The sequence below is a fragment of the Bos indicus x Bos taurus genome, chromosome 13 (assembly GCF_003369695.1).
Source record: "Bos indicus x Bos taurus breed Angus x Brahman F1 hybrid chromosome 13, Bos_hybrid_MaternalHap_v2.0, whole genome shotgun sequence".
NCBI classification, from domain to species: Eukaryota; Metazoa; Chordata; class Mammalia; order Artiodactyla; family Bovidae; genus Bos; species Bos indicus x Bos taurus.
The window spans coordinates 66,437,494-66,459,691 of NC_040088.1; the positions used below are offsets into that span (position 1 = coordinate 66,437,494).

The 22,198-nt window shown below is 56.3% G+C and overlaps 1 protein-coding gene across 9 annotated transcripts in view; it reads left to right on the top strand.

Moving 5' to 3' along the window:
* The window catches only part of PFKFB3 (6-phosphofructo-2-kinase/fructose-2,6-biphosphatase 3), a 77,337-nt gene that overhangs the window by 49,587 nt on the left and 5,552 nt on the right, over window positions 1–22,198 (top strand). For 2 of the 9 annotated variants that reach the window (XM_027560152.1, XM_027560154.1), the window contains exons 1-15: window positions 1,723–2,133; window positions 9,053–9,178; window positions 10,161–10,257; window positions 10,870–10,936; window positions 11,373–11,447; window positions 11,799–11,855; window positions 14,430–14,554; window positions 15,027–15,234; window positions 15,863–16,009; window positions 16,130–16,234; window positions 17,602–17,731; window positions 18,281–18,343; window positions 18,457–18,521; window positions 20,162–20,335; window positions 21,823–21,845. In XM_027560152.1, coding sequence (XP_027415953.1) covers window positions 2,058–2,133; window positions 9,053–9,178; window positions 10,161–10,257; window positions 10,870–10,936; window positions 11,373–11,447; window positions 11,799–11,855; window positions 14,430–14,554; window positions 15,027–15,234; window positions 15,863–16,009; window positions 16,130–16,234; window positions 17,602–17,731; window positions 18,281–18,343; window positions 18,457–18,521; window positions 20,162–20,335; window positions 21,823–21,845 — 1,538 coding nt within the window. In that variant the 5' untranslated portion in view covers window positions 1,723–2,057. Of the gene's footprint in view, window positions 1–1,721; window positions 2,134–9,052; window positions 9,179–10,160; window positions 10,258–10,869; window positions 10,937–11,372; window positions 11,448–11,798; window positions 11,856–14,429; window positions 14,555–15,026; window positions 15,235–15,862; window positions 16,235–17,601; window positions 17,732–18,280; window positions 18,344–18,456; window positions 18,522–20,161; window positions 20,336–21,822; window positions 21,846–22,198 lie in introns of those variants that run through there. The other 7 variants (XM_027560157.1, XM_027560150.1, XM_027560153.1 and 4 more) reach the window with 7 other exon arrangements.

Below are 22,198 nucleotides of genomic sequence, written 5' to 3' on the forward strand. Positions count from 1 at the left end.
AGGGGCGAAGGGGTCGAGGGTACCCCCCGGTGGACGACAATGGGAGATCCGGACCCCTGGGCGGTCTAGGGTGGCGGAAAGTGAGGATGCTTGGGCTCGGTGAGGATCCTGCAGTGGAGGTCGGTGCGCGAAGGGAGGGGTGTTGAGGGTACGTCCCCACACGGTGGGTAGCGCTGGACGCTCTGCGACCCCCGGCGGGCTGAAGGAGGGGGCTGCCTGGACTGGGGGAGTGCCCAACATGGGGGTGGGCGTCGGGCTGGGGGATGGTTCGGAGCTCCTGCCTCCGGGCGAGCTGGGGTGCGAGGAAGGGGGAGGCGCGGCGGGGCGGGGCGGGCAGGCAGGAGCGGCTTGCCTGCCGCCAGGGAGCGGGCGCCTTCCCAGCCGAGCCATGCGGTACGTGAGCGACGTGTGGCAGCCTCTGCGCAGACTGTTCCGCGGCAGTGTGGGTTTCGGCGAGCGCCGCCTCCTTCCAATCACCGCGCAGCCCCAGCGGAGGGATGCGCCTGTGCAGCGCAGCGCTGCTCACCGAGGCGTCGCGTGCCAAAATCACATCCAAGTGAATGCCCTGCTAGGGAGGCATCCCCCCGCTCCCCGCACCCCAGATTTTCACAGGGCGGCCACGGACCTGACCTCACGACTGCCACATGTCCCCAGCTGATGCAAAGCCCCGGGAACCCTGGAACGGAGGGACACACACAGCAAAAATTGGCGAGGAAGACGTGCAGTAGGGCTGTGCGGGTAAATGGCACGAATTTTAGGGGTTTGCACAATCAAGGTGCCGCCTCCCAATAGTTATTCCGGACTTTCAGTCAGGTAATCAATTTCAGATCAGAATAGGATCGAGGTTTATTTACTCTTCTACTAGAAGAAATAAAAGTATATCGAAAATATTGTAAACGGTGACCGTGAAAACCAAGATGCCACGTTCCATTTTGGTCCAGCCCCCTCCTTGTGCCCACCATTCCGGGGACCCCGGGTTCCAGGTCTTAGGCGCTGGCTTTTGGGGAGAAGTGTTCAGCACAGGTCAGGGTTTCTAAGGAATTCAGGAAATTGCGCAGAGTGAGGACCAAGGGCCAAGGAAGCCCCCTCCCCTGGGGTGGCTCCAGGGCCGTGGCGGCTGAGACTCACGGATATTATTAGGGAGCAATTCCGGCAAGGAGTGACCCCACAGGCGCTCTCAGCGACCTTCTGGCCTCTCTCTAGGGTAGCAGAGACGCACACCCCCGTCCCCTCTTAACTTTCTCCCAACCTTTAACCCGAAACCCCTGTCTTCACCGTGACCGTGCCTGGCCCGGAATGCATAAAGTAATTAGCCTCCAATTAAAATAAATAAATTTATATTTTAAAAAATGCACAGTATCTGGGTCCCATTCCCAAAGAGGCCGAGTCTTTAGGATGCAATAAGCATTCCAGGTGATTCGCTTGCAGGGCTCCACGGACCACACTGGACGGTGCTGTTTCTCTCCTCCCAGCACAGCTGCAGTGGTTATTCTGGGAAGCTGTGCGGGGCGTTTTTAGGGGATGACAGGAGGAGGCTCACGAAGTGGCACCTTCAGCCAGGGCTTCTTTAGGGCGTTATCTGAGTCGGCGTCGCCGGTCTGCAGGGGGCGCCAGCAGGCTGGGCCACTCTCCTTCCACGTGAAAGGGGGCTGGAACCCGAGGAATGCGTCCCCGCCCCAGGGCTGACGTGTGCGTGGCTGTCTTAAAAGCCGGGGCGGCGCGCTGGGCATCCAGCAGAGCCGGAGAGGAGGCCAGCGGGCGAGCACCGCACGGGCTTTAGCCGGCGGAAGAGGACCGTGGCTGTCACTGCGCTCGGAGCATCCCAGCCCCGCGGAAGCCGTGGGTGCCTCCCCAGCCCCGCGTCCCTCTCGCAGCGCTTGGGGAGCCTTGCGCCCCAGGCGAGCGCCCGTGATTTAGCACAAAGCACGTTTCCAAAAAGCCGCGCTTTCGCGCACGCACCCTCGCCCCCCTTTGTTTCGGGGGTCGCCAGGCCGCTCTCCTCCCCAAGTCTGAATTCTTCAGAAGGGGTGGAGGGCCGCCGAGCCTCGGCTGGGAAGATGCCCTTGGAGCTGACTCAGAGCCGGGTGCAGAAGATCTGGATCCCGGTCGACCACCGCCCCTCGCTGCCCAGAAGTGAGTGCAGACGCGCGCGGGGCCGGGCGGCCGGGGAGGGCGCGCCGTGTGCGGAGAGAGGCCATTGTGTGGCGGGCGCCGGCCCGGCGCTTTTGTGCCGGCTCCCCTCCTCCGGCGCGCTCGGCCGGCCGGGCGCCGCCCTCCGCGCCGTCCCCGCGTCCCGGCCCGGGCGCCCCCCGTTCCTCCCCACCAGCTCCGGCGCGGGGCGGGCACGGCGCCGGCGCTGCGCCTCCCCTGGCCGGCGTCGGGGGCGCTGTGGCCCGGCTCGAGGGCTCCGTGGGGGCTCCGCTCGGCTCGGCTCGCGCGGGGAGCTCAGAGGGACCCGGAAACGGCGCGCGCGCTGAGCGGGAAGCGCCGGGCGCCGCCGGGAACCTCCGTTTCGGGGACGCTTGGGAAGGGACGCCGGCGTGTCCCGCGGCCCCGGCCCCTCTCCGGGGCGCCCGCCGCGCCTCCTAGGGTCCCAGCCGCCGTTCTGTGTCGATCGCTACCTCCGCTCTCCTCTCTTCCCCTCCTTCCCTCCCGCCTCCTTTTCTCCGCTTTCCACCTCCTCTTCCCCACCGCGTGTTTCTATCTCCTCTCTCAACCTCTCTTTGCTTCCACCCCCACTCCATCCTTCGTCTCTGTGTTTCTCTTTCTTTATGTATTTACATCGTCTTATCTTTTTCTCCTTCTTTCTATGTATTTCTAATCTCCTATCTTTAGTTCTCTTTTTTCCCCTCTCCCTTCGCCGTCTTTACTGCTCTCTGCTTCCCTCCTCTCTTCCTTTCCCGGTGCCCCCCTCTACCCTCTGTGCCAGGGGCGTGGAGAGTTGTCTGGAACTCAGCCTTTGTGCACGTTTTGGGGAGGGTCTTCGGTTGGGGACTACACAGTTGGCAGCATTTCCCACGTGTGCGAGCCGGCGCGCGCGGGCACACATACACACACACACACACACACTCTCTCTCTCTCTCTCTCTCTGGACTTGGAGTTTTGCTGACAGTTCACCTTCCCGCCCTGTTGGGTCTTGGCTCATAAAGGCTTTGGGAAGGTTTACCTTGGGCTCTGTCCCCCGCCACGGAGAGAGCCACCTCTTAAAAGGGTGGTTCCAGAGGAACCAGCAAAATCACCAAGGGGCCTGTCAGGTGGACAGGCTGAGACAGTGGTGAGCATTTTGCTCCAGGTCAGGTGAGGTCAGAATGCCTGAGAGGTAAACACTGGCTCCCAGGTGCAAACCCTCCCAAGTGGCTTCAAGGCATCCCCCGAGCTAGGTGGCCCGTGGGCCTTCTCTGCCATCACATTTCTCAGGGGCTGGTCACCAAGGCCGCAGTGACAGCTCCTCTCCCCAGGTTTTGCCCAGGTGTGAGTTACCTCCCCGTCCTCAGACCTGCCCCAGGAGGTGAGGAGTGTTGGCCCTGGGGTGCTCCTAGGACATCCTGGTGATGGGAGCCTGGCAAGGTGCTCCCCATGCTGGCAGGGGTGGGGTAGAGTAGAGTGCTCCTCCACCAGCTTGATCCCTCAGGTCCAGCCGGCCACAGAAAGACAACTAGGCTTCTTTGCAAGGTAGCTGGGTGCTGGGGAACCTTACAGGTGTCTTGCTCCCCAGCCCTTTCAGGTATAATCTTAAATAGCCCACTGAACAGGCTGACCGCGATCTGGTTATATTTCTGTAAAACTTGGTGGTGGTGAGAAATGCCCCACCTGAAATCAGGAGGGAGATACAGAAGGAGCCCCACCCCTTTTTGACTTTTGAATAAAAGATGCTGATAAAAGAACACTTGATACACTGGGGCACACAAATATACATTGGTTCTCTCGACACCTGTAGGTGTATGTGTGCACACAGAAATGCACACTCACATTTAGTCGTCCTCTGGGGTTCATGTCCTCTGGGGTTCACGGTGGGGTGAGGACTGGGAGGTCTGGCCACAGCAGGGCGGGGTGGGAGGGGGGACTCTGAGCGGGCTGGCATCCGCTTGTTGAGTGATTCTGACAGACACAAGTGTGTGGCCACGCTTTTCTTCAGGGCTTCAGAGATCCATCCATTAGTTCCTATCAGCCTGCACGTCTCACACGCAGATGAGATATTTGCCTGAAAATCCCTATCGGAACAATTTGCAGCTTGATGGGTGGGGGGCTGGTGGTGGGGTGGTTTGCTAAAGCTGATGGATTAAGTCCCTTGTCTCCGCCCACTCCTGCAATCCCTGTGTGTGGCTGTGGGGTTACATTTTTTTCTTAGAAGATTATCTGCACCCTGGGTATTTATTGCTTGCATGCCGTTATTTTAAGTAACAGTGTCTTTCTGGGTTTATATGGTCACATTTGTCTCCTCCCATCGTGGAGAGAGGGTATCTCTTCCTGGCATCTTTCCCATTCCCTGCCCCTCCCCCCTTCTTTAATGGCATTGGGAACTGGGTGGATTTTTCTCCCTCCTGAACCTGTTCCAGTCTTTCTAAGTGCTGTCCTAGTGGGGGTCACAGCAGACCCGTCTGAGATGTGTTAACTAACAGAGGACACAGAAAACACGACTGTGGATCTGTAAGGAATGGTTAAACAGCCACAGGAAGCCCCAAATTGATTCATTTGGTGGCACTTCCACCTCTGAAGCCCATCATTTCAGGGCCTGGTTGCTACAACTTCATGGTGGTAAATGCTTCTTACAAATCCTGCCGCTTCCTTCAAATGCAGACTGTAATTCAGGGAGACTTACCGACTTGGTGAATCAGCTGAATGGACAAGGAAGTAGACTCTCGACTGGCAAGAACTAGTGATCCTTTTTCTCATCACGGAAAGAGTTATGTGTGCAGGTCCCAACTCATGTATCATTTCTCTACTCAGAACCCGCTTTCCTCATCTGTGAAGCAGGTTATGTACTGTCTGCTGAGAGGTTTCATCTCACAGAGGCTTTAGCCCCATTGATGGTTTTCCGGCTCAAAGACGGAAGATCGGGGAAACCTTACAGACCTTATCATGTGGGCAGCCACTGTAATCTGCAGTCGTGATTCTCAGCCCTGGCTTCACATTTAAATCAAGTGGGGGGACTTTGGAAAAAATGCACGCTGGTACCCCCTCTCCAAGTTAGAATTGCTACAGGTGCAGCCTGTGCATCCTGGTTTTAAAAGCTTTTTAGGTTCAGTCGCTGGTTGAGAACCACTTTTTGAGGAAGGAGCACTTCAGGGGTTTCAGGTGAGAAGGACCAAGGTGAACCCCAGGTCTGTCCCTCACCGCTTATGCAGGGGACCTCCTTCACTTGTGGGTCCTGGTTCCCTCGTGTCTGGCCTTAATGGAAGAAAGCCCCAAAGGCTGATGGAGGCTACCATAGCAAGTATCCTACACGTTACCTTCTGCTTCACCCTCCGGGAACCTTTGTGAAACATCCGTGCATTTCACAGACAGGGAAAACCAAGACTCCGAAAGTCTTGGTAACTCGTCCGGGACCTGAGGCAGTGCTGGCTTTGAACTCTCCTGGCTCCGGGCCCTCTCAGCCACCGTGCTCCTGCGTTGTCAACTGATTCCCTGAAATGCCCCTCCCTCCCTTGCTGGGCAGAGAGCCTGTTGGGGTGGGAGGGCCATTCTCTGGACGAGAATTAGGCATTGAATTAAAATGTGCGTGCAAAGCAATGAATGAGTGCAACATCCACTGCACAGTCCAGAAGAGTTTAGGAAAGAGGTTTTGCTGAGCTGGGGTCTCCCCACCCTGCAGAGCCTCGGCCCACCTCACCGCCCCCACCCCTGCCATCCCCCTGGGGCAAGCTCACTTCCCTGTCGATTCCTAACACGGGACCAGGCAGACTCTCTGGGCTGAAATGATCCCAGGAGAAAGTTTGTGTCCAATAGACCACAGTCAGGTGTCTGCCGTGGCTTTCTGGGGCTACCTTCCATTCTCCCAGGGCAGAGTGTGTGGTCCTGTTACCCAGAGAGCCCTTTTCAGGTGATGTCGTTTGCCCTTGCCTGGCAGCGATGGGGGAGCAGGTTGCCATGGTTACCATAGACACTCTGCTGTGGAATTTGCATGAGGCCCGCTGGGCACTGGCCTGGTCTACATCTGCAGCTCACCCGTCTGTCTTCCATGAGTTCCCCTGAAACTTGGTGTTGAAGCCTGACTACCTACTTAGAAGAGAAGAGCATGAGTGACGTGGCATCTTTTGAGGTTAACATTTCGGGGTGCCTATGGGTGGCAGGAAGTTTACAGGAGGTGCAGTATGTGCGTGCTAAGTCACTTCAGTCATGTCTAACTCTTTGCGACCCCATGGACTGTAGCCCACCAGGCTCCTCTGTCCATTGGATTCTCCAGGCAAGAATATTGGAGTGGGTTGCCATGCCCTTCTCCAGGGGATCTTCCTGACCCAGGGATTGAACCTGTGTCTCCTGTTGCTCCTGCATTGCAGGCAGATTCTTTAGTGCTGAGCCACCAGGGAAGCCTACAGGAGCAATGGCAAAGTGTCTTCCATTGGTTTTTTTATTTTCTGAGCCTGCAGTATGGCATCAGTATGGTAAGCTAGGACAGCAGTCCTGCCTGCTTGAGGCAGTGGAAAATGTGAATCAGAGAGGTTAGCTGCTCAGTCAGGGTGCAGGACTGGAATTGGAATCTGCCAATGCAGCCCCTTTCCAGGGACTTCAGACTGTTGCTTCTTTACCTCTAACCTCGGTATATCCCCTTACATGCAAGTACTTTGGGGAAAACCTAGCGTTAAGCTATACACTTATCTTCCCTATTCCTGAGCTATTGGAGAGGAAGATGAAAAGGCAGGGCTCCAGGGAGGAAGGTACGAGAGGTGGGAGTGTTAAAAAGGTCAGTAGAGAAAAAGAGGTTCAGAGTGGAATTGAGACAGAGGCAGGAGATTATGGGACCAGGAAAGCACTTGAGATGTGCTGTGAGTTTAACAAAGAGGAGGGAGGGTAAGGTTTTGTCATTTCGGGGACCCCTGAGCACCTGGGCGGATGGGCAGCAGCAGACACCTTTGGCGGCTCTTTGAATCTCGTGCAAGAAGCCAAAGGACTCAAGGAATGACTTCTGCTTCTCCAGACAAGCAAGGGATGGTTTATTTGGTTTTGAGATTCAGCTTGAATTTTGGGTTTAAGGTATTTATGCTGCCATGTCTTTATGGGTTTTGTTTTTTCCTCCCAAAGTATCTATTGCCAGAGGAGATTTGCACATACGATTAGTGGATATAGAAGTAATCCCCTATTTGATAAATCAGTCAGCATCTGCCTCTGCTTCCTTGGCATGAGTCCAACAAAAGTATTGCATGCATGTGCACAGCCAAGAGTGTGTGTGTGTGTGTGTGTATGAGTGTGTGTGTGTGTTGATGCTCCTGGGAGCAGAGACACGGTGGGGATATCAGATAAGACCAGGGGAAAACCAATGGGTTGGGGGAAGGATCAGCAGAGCGGGTGTTTCCGGGTGCAAGCAAGGACACTTTCACTTTCTTGTGTGTCATCTGTAGCTGTCACATGCTGATAGGTGTGTCTTCTATTCTCACTGGTCTCTGAGGAGGCTATCAGCTTTCTCCGCTTGCCCCTCAGGGACTCCAGAAAGTCCCCTGGTGCATCTTTGCCCCAGTCCCGTGGTCACACAGGACGAGACACCTGTTTTCTAGGAGCCTGTTTGTTCCCAGCCCCTGGGTGCTGGGGAATCCCAGCCAAGGGTGTCTGTGGCTCCTGAGTGTCCCTTGGCCTCCTAACAGCCTTTCCTCCTCTTCCTGGCTCTCCTGCAGATTGTCCCTGACAGTCTAGAAACATGAAAGGAGAAACAGTGTCCATGTGTGGCGCTTGCTGCCCCGTGTCCCTAGGCTGCAGGTCCCAGAGGCAGAACCTAAGCATCGTGGCTGGTACTTGGCCACCAGGCCCAGCATCATGGGGCTGTGCTGGGGTGTCCAGATTGAGAGGAGGGGTATACACAAGCTTGTGCTGTCGGCGGCCTGGTGGCCCCCAACCCTCCCATCTGACACTCGCCTGTTTAGAAGGAAAGAACCTAGATTCCATAGTGCAGTCTGAGTCGCTTGGTCTGCACTGTAGCTGGAGCCCGGGGAGCGGGGCTGCGTGGTGGTCAGTGAGCGCCTCACACGCTGCTGGGTGGGGAGCGGGCAGGAGGCCGGTTTCTGCCCCACATGGGCGGTCCTGGGCTCATGAGCACTTCTCACCTGATGCCAGAGACTCTCAGGAAACACTGCATCTGGAATGTCCAAAGCAGGGTTCTTTGGGCTGCTTTCTACAAACCTAGTGAAAACGTCTCTCCCTGGAGTTTTGTTGAGATTCCAAGGAATATGGGTGAGAAGCCAGGAGAGGCTGCACAGGCAAGACCCTCTGGGTTTCTGGGAGCCCTGCTTGGGGCCCTTGTGACTTGGCGGCAGCCAGAACTTGGACAAGGAGGAGCAGGCACGGGCAGTGGAATTTGTGGGGTCAGCTTCTTGGTCCCTGACCGACTCCCATTTCATAAACTCTTACTGTGAAAATTGCCTTTTAAAAATAATCTTTTTTAGGAAGGCCATGCAGACCACGTGCGTGGAGGTGCAGAAATTTATCTGTAATTTGGCTGCTGGAGCCCCACCTCCCGGGGCTCTTACCTGCCACCTCTATTTACCTGTTACCTTGCATCTGAGACAGCCTCTCCTACTGATGACCTCACCCTTATTGGTGCAGGAAAGTCCCTTCCTTACACCCCAGGGCTACTTTCCCCTCTGGGGTTAGTCATCATTTTCTGGCTAGGTTTGGGGCCCTTTGGTGTCAGGCTGGGAATTTGGGGTCCCTGCCATGAGGACCTCAGAGCAAGAGGGAGCCGTGTGACCAAGGGCTCTGGCTGTCGGGGGCCCAGTCCTGCTGGATTGTAAAGTGCAGGGGCTTCCAAGTGGGAATGAAAGCTGTGTTTCCATGGGATTCTTTAAAGCCCATTGTGGGCAGCGCTGGCTGCTTTATTCATGGCCCTTCTGTTGTTTCTCCCCAGCCTGTGGGCCGAAGCTCACCAACTCCCCGACAGTGATTGTCATGGTGGGGCTCCCTGCCCGTGGGAAGACCTACATCTCCAAGAAGCTAACCCGCTACCTCAACTGGATTGGTGTCCCCACGAAAGGTGAGGCTGCAGCCCAAGCCGGAGCTGTCACACTGGGGATACACTCTACTTGCCACGACCCCAATCCCCCCAGAAAAGAATGGCCTTTCCCTCTCCAGCTGCTGAAACTCTCTTTGCGGGACCACTCTAAGGGGCTTTCCCTGTAGTGGGGGGGGTCACCCCTTCCTTTCCACTGTGTCACCCACCACCCTGTATGTACGCCCTGCTGTATGCATGGGAGTCTCTGCTCACTGGCTGCTCTCTGGTTCTCCCTGCCCTGTGTCCTCCCCAGCTCAGCCCTCATCCCCTCCGGGAAGCCTTCTCTGACCACCCCAGTCTGTGCGGATCTTCCCCGAGTCCTTGTTTGTGACATTCCTCCACTGGCTGTCTTAAAGTACTCTTTCTGAGCTATTGATTATATTTTTTTATCTGGTCTTCCCACTGACACGGGGAATGTCTTTAGCACGAGGACTAATTTTTCACATTTGCTGCCCCAACCCCCACCCCCACTCCAACCTGTGCCCAGCACAGTGCTTCATACACAAACTGCCCGATCAGCACCCGGTGCCCATCCTGGGCGTGGGCTGCTGGTATACAAAGTGGCTGCTGTGGATCCAGCCATGTATGTGAGTCCGCACTCCCTCTCAACCGTGTTGGTGGGAATCATGGCCCCAGTTTTTACTAGACACGTGGCCACCACCTGCTTTCAGGCTCAGCCTCCAGCCCCGGCCCTGAAAGGCTAGCTTCCAGGTTGGGCTGTGGGAGGCGACCCCAGAGAATCAGGGGCACTGTGAGCAGTGCTGGGTCTTGGGGAACCCTGGCTGCCTTCCGGATCAAGCGATGCAGGTGCAGGATGTACAGCCCCCACTGCCTGGTTTCTGGCTTTCCTGGGATCTTATTCAAGTCGTGCGCCAGCTTGGTTTCCTTCTTTGGAAAGAGGGATCCTGGGAGATCTTTCTGGCGGTCAGCATGGTCAGTGAAGGGTCTGTTCTTTTTCACGCAGTGTTCAACGTGGGCGAGTACCGCCGGGAGGCCGTGAAGCAGTACAGCTCCTACAACTTCTTCCGCCCTGACAACGAGGAGGCCATGAAAGTCCGCAAGTGAGGCCCCGGCTGTGGGTGCAGGGTGTTCTGTCTGCTATGTGGCCTTAGACTGGGAGGGAGGGGGGCAGCCAGCTCCTCCATGTGCAGCACGTGAGCCTCTCGGCCTCTGAGCCTCACCGCTGTCCTCCGCTTCCAGGCAGCCTGCGCCCGCTGGTATGATGCAAACCAGCGAGATCATCTCACTCGGCACGAGCTAAATCGTTCCCTGCAAAATTGTCTGTTAACCCCAGAAAAGGATTTCCTTTTTAGCCTAAAATGACCAGGGCTCCCAAGTGTGACCTGAGAGTCACCTGGGAGCGGGGCACTGCCCCAGTGCCAGCCCCACCTGGATGGGTACAGTGGGCTTCCGTGGGCAGGACTTGGGCAGCCGTCTTTTGGAAGCTCCCAGGGGCAGTTTTCGGCATGCCAGCCGCACTCAAGCACTCCCCAAGGGCTGCAGCCGTATGTGCGGGACTCTGACTGGGAGCCTCTGGCCTGGTGGTCTCAGCCACCTTGTACACTTTAGCGGCAGAGTCGCAGGTCACCCTGCTCATTGTGGGGGGGTGGTAGTGCCTGGGTGTCCCCTAGGATGGACCCACTCTGATATACCTGTCTCTTTCCATGTTGCAGGCAGTGTGCCCTGGCTGCCTTGAGAGATGTCAAAAGTTACCTGACGAAGGAGGGGGGCCAGATCGCAGTAAGTCTGGGGAATAAGTCTCGTCTCCCCTCCTGCCACGTGACAGTGCCCTGGAGGGTGGGGCGTGTGGACAGAGCCATGGGGGGACGCCGCCGGCGGGGACAGGCATCTGGCCTGAGCTATGAGGGAAGCAGGGGGTGCGGGTAGCCCCAGGACCCAAGAGGAAGCTGGTGGGTGGGGCAGACTGAGGGGCACGGCCCATCGGACCTGGGAGGTGCGGCCCCCGAAGCCAGTATCCCTCCGTGGCCCTCCCCTGCGTGTTGCTTTAAGGACTGTTCCCACCCCGGCCTCCCCTTTGGTCCCTGAGCGCAGGACAGAGGCCGTGGGGGGCCTGGGAGGATGCAGTTTCTCCTGGAGCCCCAGAAAGTGGCAGACCTGACCTCTGCTGGTGCAGTAAACACTGTTCAATGCCAACCGGGTTCTCTTCTCTGGCCAGGTTTTCGATGCCACCAATACTACTAGAGAGAGGAGACACATGATCCTCCATTTTGCCAAAGAAAACGATTTCAAGGTGAGCCTGATTTCTCGTCTTGGCCCGGTGCGCTCAGGAGCAAGGGGGTCCCGCAGGGATTGACTGGTTCCTTGTCTGGAGCACCTGAGCTCCACACTTGGGCTTCCCCTGCCACGGCCCAGGTGTTGTTGCCTACAAATTGGGCTTTCCTGGTGGGGGCCCTAAGGGGTTCCTGAGACTGAGGAGGGGAGCATCCTCTATTGGTGGGAGGGCAGAGACTGATGGCTGTTTCTTTCTTGTGTATTTGGGCATTTATGTGTGGGGTCCTTCCTGCTCCAGTTCGGCGGTGACATCACAGCGATCCCAATAGCCTTTGTTGTTTCCTAACGTTTCTGTCTTGTTTCCTTCCAGGTGTTTTTCATTGAGTCTGTGTGTGATGACCCTACAGTCGTTGCCTCCAACATCATGGTAAGACCCCCAGAGCATGGCAGTCTGAGAACCGGGTGACTGGGTCAGCCAGGAGAAGCCGTAGAACTTTGAGAATGAGCTGGCTCTGCCAGCTGGCGGTTTGATTTTGCCTTGCGGGGAATCAGGCGGATCAGAAGTGCAGAGCAGGACTTAACTTAGAAACACATTCTGCGACCCAGAATTGATCTTAGCAAGGCCCTTCAGGTGGTTGGCAGAAAGCTTTCTCTGTTGGACGTAAGAGAGAAGTCGAGGACCTCAGTTTTGGTGGGAAACTGTTTTGGTGGCAGTAGCCTTGGCCGCTGACGGGTGAGGGGGCTGCTTAGGGTGGAGGATGGAAATGGAGACAGGAGGCTGGTCTCTTGCTGGTACGTTTTCCCAGTAGGTAAGCATGGTCATGTGTTGACAACAACCTATAGGACCCTGCAGACAGAGGGCAGAATTCCCAAATTTGGGAAAAATGGGAGTGGTAAAACTGTCTTCCTGCTTCTCTTGCTGTGTCAAGGGGAGGGTTACCTGGGTAAATTGAGGGTACTTGGCAGCTTAATTTGATGTCTTCTTAAATTGTACTTGATAACAATAAACTGTAAACAGAAAAGGTTATCGTGAAGACTTCACTGGAAGTCCCTTTCTCTTATTGTAGGTCACTTTCTCTCCAGCTTAAATACATCCGAGTAAGATGTTACCTGTAGCAAAAAGCTGGTCGGACCCTTCTACAGGGAGTGCCAGACTTTGGCCATGTAGTGTGTGTCCTTCAAAGGAATGCTGAGAGTTTGTTAGTTTTTGGTGGTGGGCCTTTGCTCCAAGGCAGTGGGAATATTTGCATGCATTTCTCAGCAATGAGTTCATATTTCAGGAAGGGCTATTGAAATGGTAGGAAAATCAGTCCAGATTGGTTTCAGTGGCCCCAAAGGAGGAGGCTCAAAGTATGAGGAAATACAAGTAGCCTTGGGCTAAACAAAGGCTTTTGCTGTATTTCTTTGGTTTGGTTCTACATTTCCACCGGGTAGGGAAGCAGAGCGCAGCTGCAGGATCGACGGTTTCCCTGGTGAGCACTTGACACTCACTTGGCCAGAAGCTCATGCACCATCTTGTCCTCTGTGAATCCCTGGATCCCTGTTCCCCAACCCTCCGTGTTCAGAAATCTCTCTCTGATGACGCCTCCGAGCTGCTTAGCAGTTTTTAGACTTTTCTCTCATGCTTTTTATGCAAGAGGCTGTGTTGGAGGAAGAGATCTGTGAACCGAGTTTTTTTTTTTTTTTTTTTAATTATGTTAAAATATACATAACTTTGGTGGTGGTGGTTTAGTCTCTTAAGTCGCATGTCCAACTCTTGTGACCCCATGGACTGTCTCCTACCAGGCTCCTCTGTCCATGGGATTCTCCAGGCAAGAATACTGGAGTGGGTTGCCATTTCCTTCTCCATGCATAGCTGGGTTGGCCAAAAACGGTTTTCAGATTTTCCTGTAACATCATATGGAAACACCTGAATGAATTTTTTGGCCAACCTAATAAAAATGGTTACCACTTTGACTGTTTTTAAGTGTTCAGTTCCGTGACACTCGGTACATTCACCCTGTTGGGAAACCATCCCCACTGTCCACTTCCAGAACTTTTTCCTCTTCCTGGACTAAAACACTGCCCCAGTGAAACACGAACTCCCCGCCGAAGTTGGATTTTTGCGGTGTGCCCGCCTGTCTTTCATGGCTGTGGTCATTGTTGAGGAAGAAGAGAGCACGTGTGAACAGATTCTGAGCTTCCCCGAAATCGGCCAGGTTTCTCAGGCTTGTTCAGTTTTAGAGGACGGCAGGCCCGAGGGGCATTTCTCCTCTGTCTCTGTCCCATGAAAGCGAGCCTTGGTCGGGACCAGGTAGAGAAGCATCCACTGGGGACCAGTGACAAGAGGGTACCACCCCGCCCGTGAGCAGTGCAGGAGGAACCCGATGATTCCACCTGGAGGGTACCCACAGTGGCGGGGCATTGCCAGCACCCCCTGGGGCACCTTTGCTGACAGGCAGCCTCCTCTGGGTAGGTGCTTATGTGGGACTCAGGGAGACTGAAGACCAGGTTGTCTAGTGGTGACCTGGCTACTGGAATGATCCTGAATCGGGGCCCATTCAGAGGGATTTATTAGAATCCACCTGGGGTAGGACTTCCATGGCAGTCCAGTGGGTAAGACTTCGCCTTCCGATGCAGGGAATGTGGGTTTGTTCCCTGGTTGGGGACCTAAGATCTGAAATCCCGGACAGAAAACCAAAACATAAAACAGAAGCAATATGGTCACAAATTCAGTAAAGACTTTTAAAATGGTCTACATAAAAAGAAAAAAAAAACTTAAAAAGAATCCTCTGGGTTTCCTGTCCTTGCCTTACCATGGGTGCCCTCCCAATGGAATCATCAGGCTGCGACTCAACGCTCAGCCATATCTCTTTTTGTTTTCCTCTTAGAACAGTGGGTCAGGTCATCATCATTCTGAGCCCATCCATGCCTTTCCCAATTTGCAAGCCCCAAATCCTGCTCATTCTAAGCAGAAAGCCCTCCAGCGTGATTCATCAGCTGCCTCTTTGTGGTGTTACAGGAAGTGAAAATCTCTAGCCCGGATTACAAAGATTGCAACTCCGCAGAAGCTATGGACGACTTCATGAAGAGAATTAACTGCTATGAGGCCAGTTACCAGCCCCTCGACCCTGATAAATGTGACAGGTAATTCCTGAGCAGTGACTGAACCACCTGCTTCAGGGCTGTGAATATTATTCCTGATGAATAATATTCCCATGAAGCATTTGCTCATGGATACTTTTATACACTCTTTTTAAATGTCTCAAAAAAAAAAAAAAATCCTTGGTGATATATTCGGTATAACTATCGTAGGCCCCGTGTGCTGCTGCTGTGTGCAAAGTGAGTTTCTGAGCCCTGTCTCTCCCGTCTCTCTCCGTCCTTTGCTCTTTCCCCTTATTTTCCTTTCAATCCTCTTGCTTTTCTCTCTCCTATCCTCTGGGAGGCCCTCTAGCCCCACTCTGCTGTGGGAATTGCAGACTCAGACCCCCCTGACTCTCGGAGCAGAAAGGCTCGGTCTGTGCCTCCCTGGAGTGACGCTGTGGTGTGGTGGAAGCCGAGTCTCCCTGGTGGGGCTGGGCTGCGCCAGCCGTGTCTGACAGGCCGGCCCCCCCTGCAGGGACTTGTCGCTGATTAAGGTGATCGATGTGGGCCGGCGCTTCCTGGTGAACCGTGTGCAGGATCACATTCAGAGCCGCATCGTGTACTACCTGATGAACATCCACGTGCAGCCCCGCACCATCTACCTGTGCCGGCATGGCGAGAGCGAGCACAACCTCCAGGGCAAGATCGGGGGCGACTCGGGCTTGTCCAGCCGGGGCAGGAAGGTAGGGGGAGCAGGGGCTGGGTGGAAAGCGTCCCTGTGCGTATGTGTCCTGTGTACATATCTGTGCCCTTGTGTGTCTGTGTGTGTTCCTCTGGGTATGTGTCTGTGTTCTTCTGTGTGTGTCTCTGTGTCCTTGTGTGTACACGTGTCCTTGTGTCTGTGTGTGTTCCTCTGGGTATGTGTCTGTGTTCTTCTGTGTGTGTCTCTGTGTCCTTGTGTGTACATGTGTCCTTGTGTCTGTGTGTGTTCCTCTGGGTATGTGTCTGTGTTCTTCTGTGTGTATCTCTGTGTCCCTGTGTGTACAGGTGCATGTTGCTGTGTCTGTGTGTTCCTCTGTGTGTCTGTGTCCCTGTGTGTGTCTGTGTGTTCCTCTGTTTATGTGTGTGTCCTCATGTATGTATCAGTGCCCTTCTGTGTACGTGTGCGAATCCCTGTGTGTGTCTGCGTATGCCGACCAGACACTGACTCACACGTGTGCACGCCTCAGGGGAGGGTGTGTGTGCAGGGCTGCGCAGGGCCCGCTTCCCCAGCAGTGAGGACAGCCTTGCCCTCCCAGAGGGGCTCGGTCCTCCTCTCCCAGACGGGTGGAGCCTGTGACCAAGTGCGCACCTCTCACCCCATCCCCCCAGTTCGCCAACGCCCTGAGCAAGTTCGTGGAGGAGCAGAACCTGAAGGACCTCAAGGTGTGGACCAGCCAGCTGAAGAGCACCATCCAGACGGCCGAGGCCCTGCAGCTGCCTTACGAGCAGTGGAAGGCCCTCAACGAGATCGACGCGGTGAGTGCCGGCCGGGGCCTCTGCCCGAGGCGCTGTGGGGGACCCCCGAGCCTCCCACGCTGGCGGCCAGCTCAGCGGCTACGGGCTGCGCCCTCGAGCGACCTCCGCCTGTGCCTGCAGGGCGTGTGTGAGGAGATGACCTACGAGGAGATCAAGGACACCTACCCCGAGGAGTACGCGCTGCGTGAGCAGGACAAGTACTACTACCGCTACCCTACCGGGGAGGTGCGTGCGCGCTGGGCCGCTGGAGGGCGGGCGGCGGGGCTGCGGCTGAGGAGCTAGCGCTGGTCCTGCCGCGGCTGCGGTACCCGGCGAGGCCAGGGACGCAGAGGGGCTGAGCGGCTCCGCGGAGGAAGGGCCTGTGCGTTCGCCTTGCTGCGCTGCCCCGTGCCCATCCGCGGGTGAACAGAGTCCTCCCCACTCACACAGCTCCAACGAAAGCACTGCTGTGTTTCCCAGCAGCTGGGACAGAGGTGTTTCTTCAGTGACGGAAATGACAGTTCAGGAAAGGGAAACAGCCCTGGCTGCTGATGCACTGGATGCAGGACCCCGCTGACTGTGGGCATCATGACAGGCGTTCAGCAAGTCCCTTGTGCCGGCTCCACGGATGCTGGCAGAGGGACCCCTGGGCCCTGCAGGCCCTCGGGCTGAGCCAGCAGCTGCCTGGAGCTCTGCACGGAGGGTCCCGTGCAGGCGGAGCTCTCAGGTCTGCGGAAGGCTTGTCCTGGTGACACCCCGCAGGGGTCCTTCCTGCCTGTGGTCCTTCTGCTCAGCGTTTGTCACACGTCAGTTCCCGGGAGCTCAGGGCACTGTCCCTGGTCTCATTCCCTGGGACTTCCTTAGTGAGAGAGGGACCAGGGGTTGTGGTGGTCTTGAAAGTCACAGGTTCACCCCTTCTTTTTCAATTTTCTCCTACTGAGATAAAGTTCCTATCATATAAAAGTCACTGTTTTAGCCAAAGTACACGTCAGTGGGTTTTTTTGTATATTCACAGTATTGTGCAGCTATCATCACTAATTCTAGAACATTTCCCCATTGCCCCAAAAGAGACCCCCAGCCTGTCAGCAGTCAGTCCCAGTTCCCGTCCCCCGGCCCGTGGCTTCTTTGAGTCTGTGTTCTGTCTCTCGAGTTGTCTGTTCTGGACGTTTCACGTCAATGGAATCACACGCTCAGACGTCACTCTGTGTAGTGTGCTCAGGCTCCTTCGTGCTGTGCTGTGTGTCAGGGCTCCATTTCCCGGGGGAGGGTAGGGGTCAGGAAGGAGCAGGGAGAGGGCAGTGGTGTGGGTCCCCCGGGGCCGGGGTGGATGCAGGACCAGCACGCGGGTGGTGGGCTGATGCAGGACGGACGGCGTGGTCTCTGGTTTATAACGACGGGAGGACGTGGCCGGGGGTGCCCGGCGTGGTTCCTGGTTTATAACAATGGGCGGGGTGTGGCCGGGGGTGCCCGGCGTGGTCTTTGGTTTATAACGACCGGAGGGCGTGGCCCGGGGTGCCCAGCGTGGTCTCTGGTTTATAACAATGGGCGGGGTGTGGCCAGGGCTGCCCGGCTTCTGCTCCAGCTCAGTGTCCCCTTCTCCCTCCGCCCTGCAGTCCTACCAGGACCTGGTGCAGCGCTTAGAGCCGGTCATCATGGAACTAGAGCGGCAGGAAAACGTGCTGGTCATCTGCCACCAGGCCGTCCTGCGCTGCCTCCTGGCCTACTTCCTTGACAAGAGCGCAGGTGCCTGGCCCGCAGCGCGCCCTCTCCTGGGGGAGGGCGGGGTTGGAAGCTGGTCCCAGCCCCTCCACGAGGAGGCAGGGCCCCTGGGGTAGCCCCCTCCAGGTGTTTCCGTGCAGCCCCCAGAGGATATCAGAGCAGTTTGAAGCTGGGTGGGCTTAATGACCTCAAGAAACCCAGCCTCCCTGTCTCTCCACATCTCAGGGGCAGTGCGTCTTTGGGCAGGGGGCAACCCACCTCTAAGGGGCTCCCAGCCCATCAACCTCTAAACACTCGTGTGTCTGCCTATGGGCCAGCGGGATCCCGACTCCTAAAGTGTTTGGGGAATGACGCTCTTACTCCAGCTCATTGCGTGAGGCTTTGGTTTAGCGCTGATCATGTTCTTCTGGGTGTCTTAGCAGCGCCACCTGCCGCCGGCAGCAGGGCCGGGGGCGGGGGCAGGGGCCATGCACCTGTCTAGCCAGGCATCTGCGGCACAGGCTCTGGTGAGGGGCCTGGGCATGGCCACCCTCCAGTCTCCTGTCTCACCATGGGCCCTTCTGTCATTTTCAGAGGAGATGCCCTACCTGAAGTGCCCGCTTCACGCTGTCTTGAAGCTGACTCCCATCGCTTATGGTAAGTGTGGGGACCCAGCCCCACCGAGACTGGTCCCCCCTGGGTGGGCCGGGCCGGGGTGTGAGCTCAGGTCCCCCTTTAACCGAAGCTGACCTGTCCCCGGCTTTACCCAGGTTGCCGAGTAGAATCCATCTACCTGAACGTGGAGTCCGTGAGCACACACCGGGAGAGGTCAGAGGTGAGTGTGAGCTTGCCGCCCCTTCCTCGCCCCTGCTGTGTCATCTGTCCGGGAGGGACCCGTGGGTGCCAGCCCCTCGGACACCCCGCAGCGGCAGGGCTGGCAAAAGCTGTGTCGGTCGGTGGCATCTGCCTGCCTCTGCTTGGACCTGTGGTCCTCAGGGCTGCCCTCCCCGACCCCCTCCCTGCTTTCTCGGCTCCGTGTGCTCCTGCCTGCCTGTCTGGTGGCTTCTTGGCATCGTCCTCCTTTTCCTTTCTTTCTGTGCTTCTTCCCCCATTTCCTCTTGACCCAAGAAATGAGTGTGGAGGAGGAAGCTTCTTTTAAACGTAACCATGGTCTGGTTACCGTCGCTTTTTCCTCTGGGGAAGCCAAATGATCACAGGTTCCAGAGTCCTGGGTGGCAGTGGGACCCACAAATTTCAGTGTCATCCACGTGCACTCACGTCTCTAATTCTCACAAAGATGATAAAGAATGAAGACAAGGGAAGCACAGCTTTAACTGGGAGTTAGCGATGTGGCAGATGGAATGAATGATTCTCTGGACAAGCCCAGTGCCTGACTGCATGCGCCACCACCTGGGGGCGGTCTGGAATTTGGTGGTCAGCCTGGCTGGGATTCCCCCAGGAACAGCACAGAGTTCTGCCCAGGCGTAGGAACCTTGTGAAAGAAAGTTTGAATTTACTTTATCCCAGCGGCCAGACTCAGTGCTCTGCCAGCATCCACCCAACCCTTTCTTTGACACTGAGCGTGACATCCCCATGTTCCTGTCCCTGCTCTCATGGAGCGTGGCCAGAAGATCTTGGCGTTCAAATCCCAGCCTCCAGTCGCCCGGCTGGTGGACCGAGACGAAGGTGGACCGCATGCCTTGGCTCTGACGGCGCCTCCCGAGTTGGGGTGGTGGGATGGGCATTGGCTTTCCCTCCAAGGGCAGCAGCCTCCCCACCGGACCCTCCCGCAGCGGGGAGATGGGGGCAGACTGGAACTGGGCTCTGATGGCCCCTGAAAGCTTTGACGGGCAGAGCAGGGCAGGGGCTTGATGGAGGCCTTGGAGGTCCCCACTCCAATCGAGTTGTCCCATGGTCGGAAGAAAGCTAGTGTTTCCTGTGTCTGTGGTCCCCTGGCTGGGGTGGAGGCTGCGTTTCCTGTCTGAGGCTGGGTATGCTCCCTGGGAGCAGAAACTGGGAAGATGGCAGCTTGAGGTCAGCAGGAGGGGGACCGGCACCGACACCTCCCGCCGCCCACGCCTTGAGCCCAGGACCCCACCCTCTGCGTCCCTGGAGGCTTGCAGCCAGGTCTTCCCCCCGCCTCTCACATGCTGCCACTGCATCACTGTCCCGCTCTCTCTTCCTTCCTTGCCTGCTTTGCGAACGTCGTGTCTGTCGAGTGGTTGTCTGGAAATGATCGGGGCGGGGGCTCAGGATGAGAGATCATCCCTTGTTCTTGCTGAGTGGGAGATGCAGGTCGAGCCGGCGGCCCTGCAGCCCAGGGCCATTCTCCGTGGTCAGTCTCGTGGTCTTAGAGAAATCCAGAAGCAGAGAAATGTGTTTGGTTTGGTTTCGGATTTTGGGGGTTTTTTTGGCTTATTTACCTCCCCCTCCTCGTAACTGTCGCCTTCTTTCTTTTGTCTTTGTCTCGCTTAGGATGCAAAGAAGGGACCTAACCCGCTCATGAGACGCAATAGTGTCACCCCACTAGCCAGCCCCGAGCCCACCAAAAAGCCTCGCATCAACAGCTTTGAGGAGCATGTGGCCTCTACCTCCGCTGCCCTGCCCACCTGCCTGCCCCCGGAGGTGCCCACGCAGCTGCCCGGACAAGTGCGTTGACCCCTCTTCTTCCTGAGTCGAGTCGCGTGCAGGGTGGGGAGAGCGTGCTCAGCAGGGCGGCAGGGGCCACAGACTTAGGCCTGCGTGGGGTTGGGGACTGGGAGGAGAGGACATGGACCGTCCCTTTGAGTGTGGAACCCCCAGATCCATTCTTGAGACCTTGGCTTTGCACAGGCACGCCCTTTCCAGGGAGGTGGCCTTCCCTGGGCAGAACCAGGCCAAGCAAAGAGATGGCCCAGTGTCCATGATCCATTCATATTCGTGGACAGTTTCTTCTAAAAGTTGAAGGCAACCCTCAGTTCAGGACCAGCTCAGCCCCCATTTGGCTGAGGGCTTTTGGCTTCTGTGTGGCCTGGGGACATCTCTTCTATCCCCACGATGAGTATCTTTCCTGACTTCCTTCCTGACCGTTGTTCTATTAGAGAAAAGCTTTGTCATATGGGGCCTTGGGAATGTGTCTGGAGCTGGTGTGGACAGACTGGAACCTGGGCCAAAGGACCTGGAATAGACACTTTCTCCTATAACAGTGAAAAAACCCCTAAGGAGAAAACCAACTAGATTAATTCTTAGATTATTTCATTCTTTGTGATGCTAGGCTGAAAGATGCTGGCTGTTGGGCCGTAAAATTTGTTTCCAGCAAACCACTATCTTCCTCAACAACACTCGAGAATCCTGGCCGGGGTGTGAGATGTAGAAGTCCCCAGGGACAGATTTGGGTCCCACCTAGGGGTCTCCCCTAACCGCCACCCTCTGACATAGAAATCATGGGTTCAAGTTCAAGCTGAATTTGAAGGCCCGCAGGCTCTTCCTGAGTTTCCTGGAAACTCCTTTAAACCTTGTGCTGTCTGGAAACGTGCTGTGTGTGTGCCCGGGGTGGGGGCAGGGGTGACGGTGCCGTGCCACCCTGGGCAGGCCATTGGCCCGCTTCAGGCCTCAGTTTTCTCATCCATGGGATGGGGGAGCAGCAGCTTCTGCCACGGGTTGAACATGGGGAGACTCGTGCTGAGTGTGTCTGTGGTCGTGTCCCACCCTAGTGCCAGCTCTGGGGTTTTAGGTCACGTTCTGTCACCTCCCTGGCCTTCAGTCTCCCTGTTTTTTTAAAATGAGGGAGACAGACTGGCTGGAAGACATCTAATTAGTGGTCCTTTTGGGCCTACCCTCAGCAGTGATTTTGTGAAAACTTAGAGCTAAAGTGGCATGTCAGTGACATCGTGTGTTGGTGTAAATGGTGGGGTCACAGATGGAAGCTGAGGGGCCACAGTCACAGTCGCGGGCGGGGGTTGGGTGACGGTCAAGGCCGTGCTGCCCCGGGTGATGGGGGTTGGGGGGTGGGCCCGTCCTGCGGGGTTGCAGACATGGAAGCCGCTGGCCAGGCTGGGGGTGCCCAGGGCTGCATCTCACAGAGAATGCCTGGTCCCCAGTGACCCAGGCCCTCTCCCTTCCCCGCACTGACTCTCTCCCACCTTTTCTCTCTGCAGCCTTTGCTAGGGAAAGCCTGTTTGTAAGTATTTTTCTCTGAATTCTTTTGTTCTTTGCATCTCTTTTCTCCTTGCTTGTCAGCTTGGCCCTCCTGCCTGTTGAAGCGGTGAGGGTCACGGCAGTTTTTGTAAAATCTGAAGGAGGAAGGAGAAAGGGTCCGTGAATTTTCAGGACAGGACGCAGGGAGTGGGTGTTCCGTGCGTCCTTCGGCCATCCTGGCCACCGCCGCCTTCTCCTCGCTCCCTCTCGGGGCGGGGTGACTGTTAGTATTTGCGGTTCTCAGTGGCTGGACATCGGTCTGCTTTTTCCCTCTTGGCGTCAGACATTGGCAGGAAGCTGGGTCTTTGCCTGTTGATGTTGTCTTTTATGTTCTGG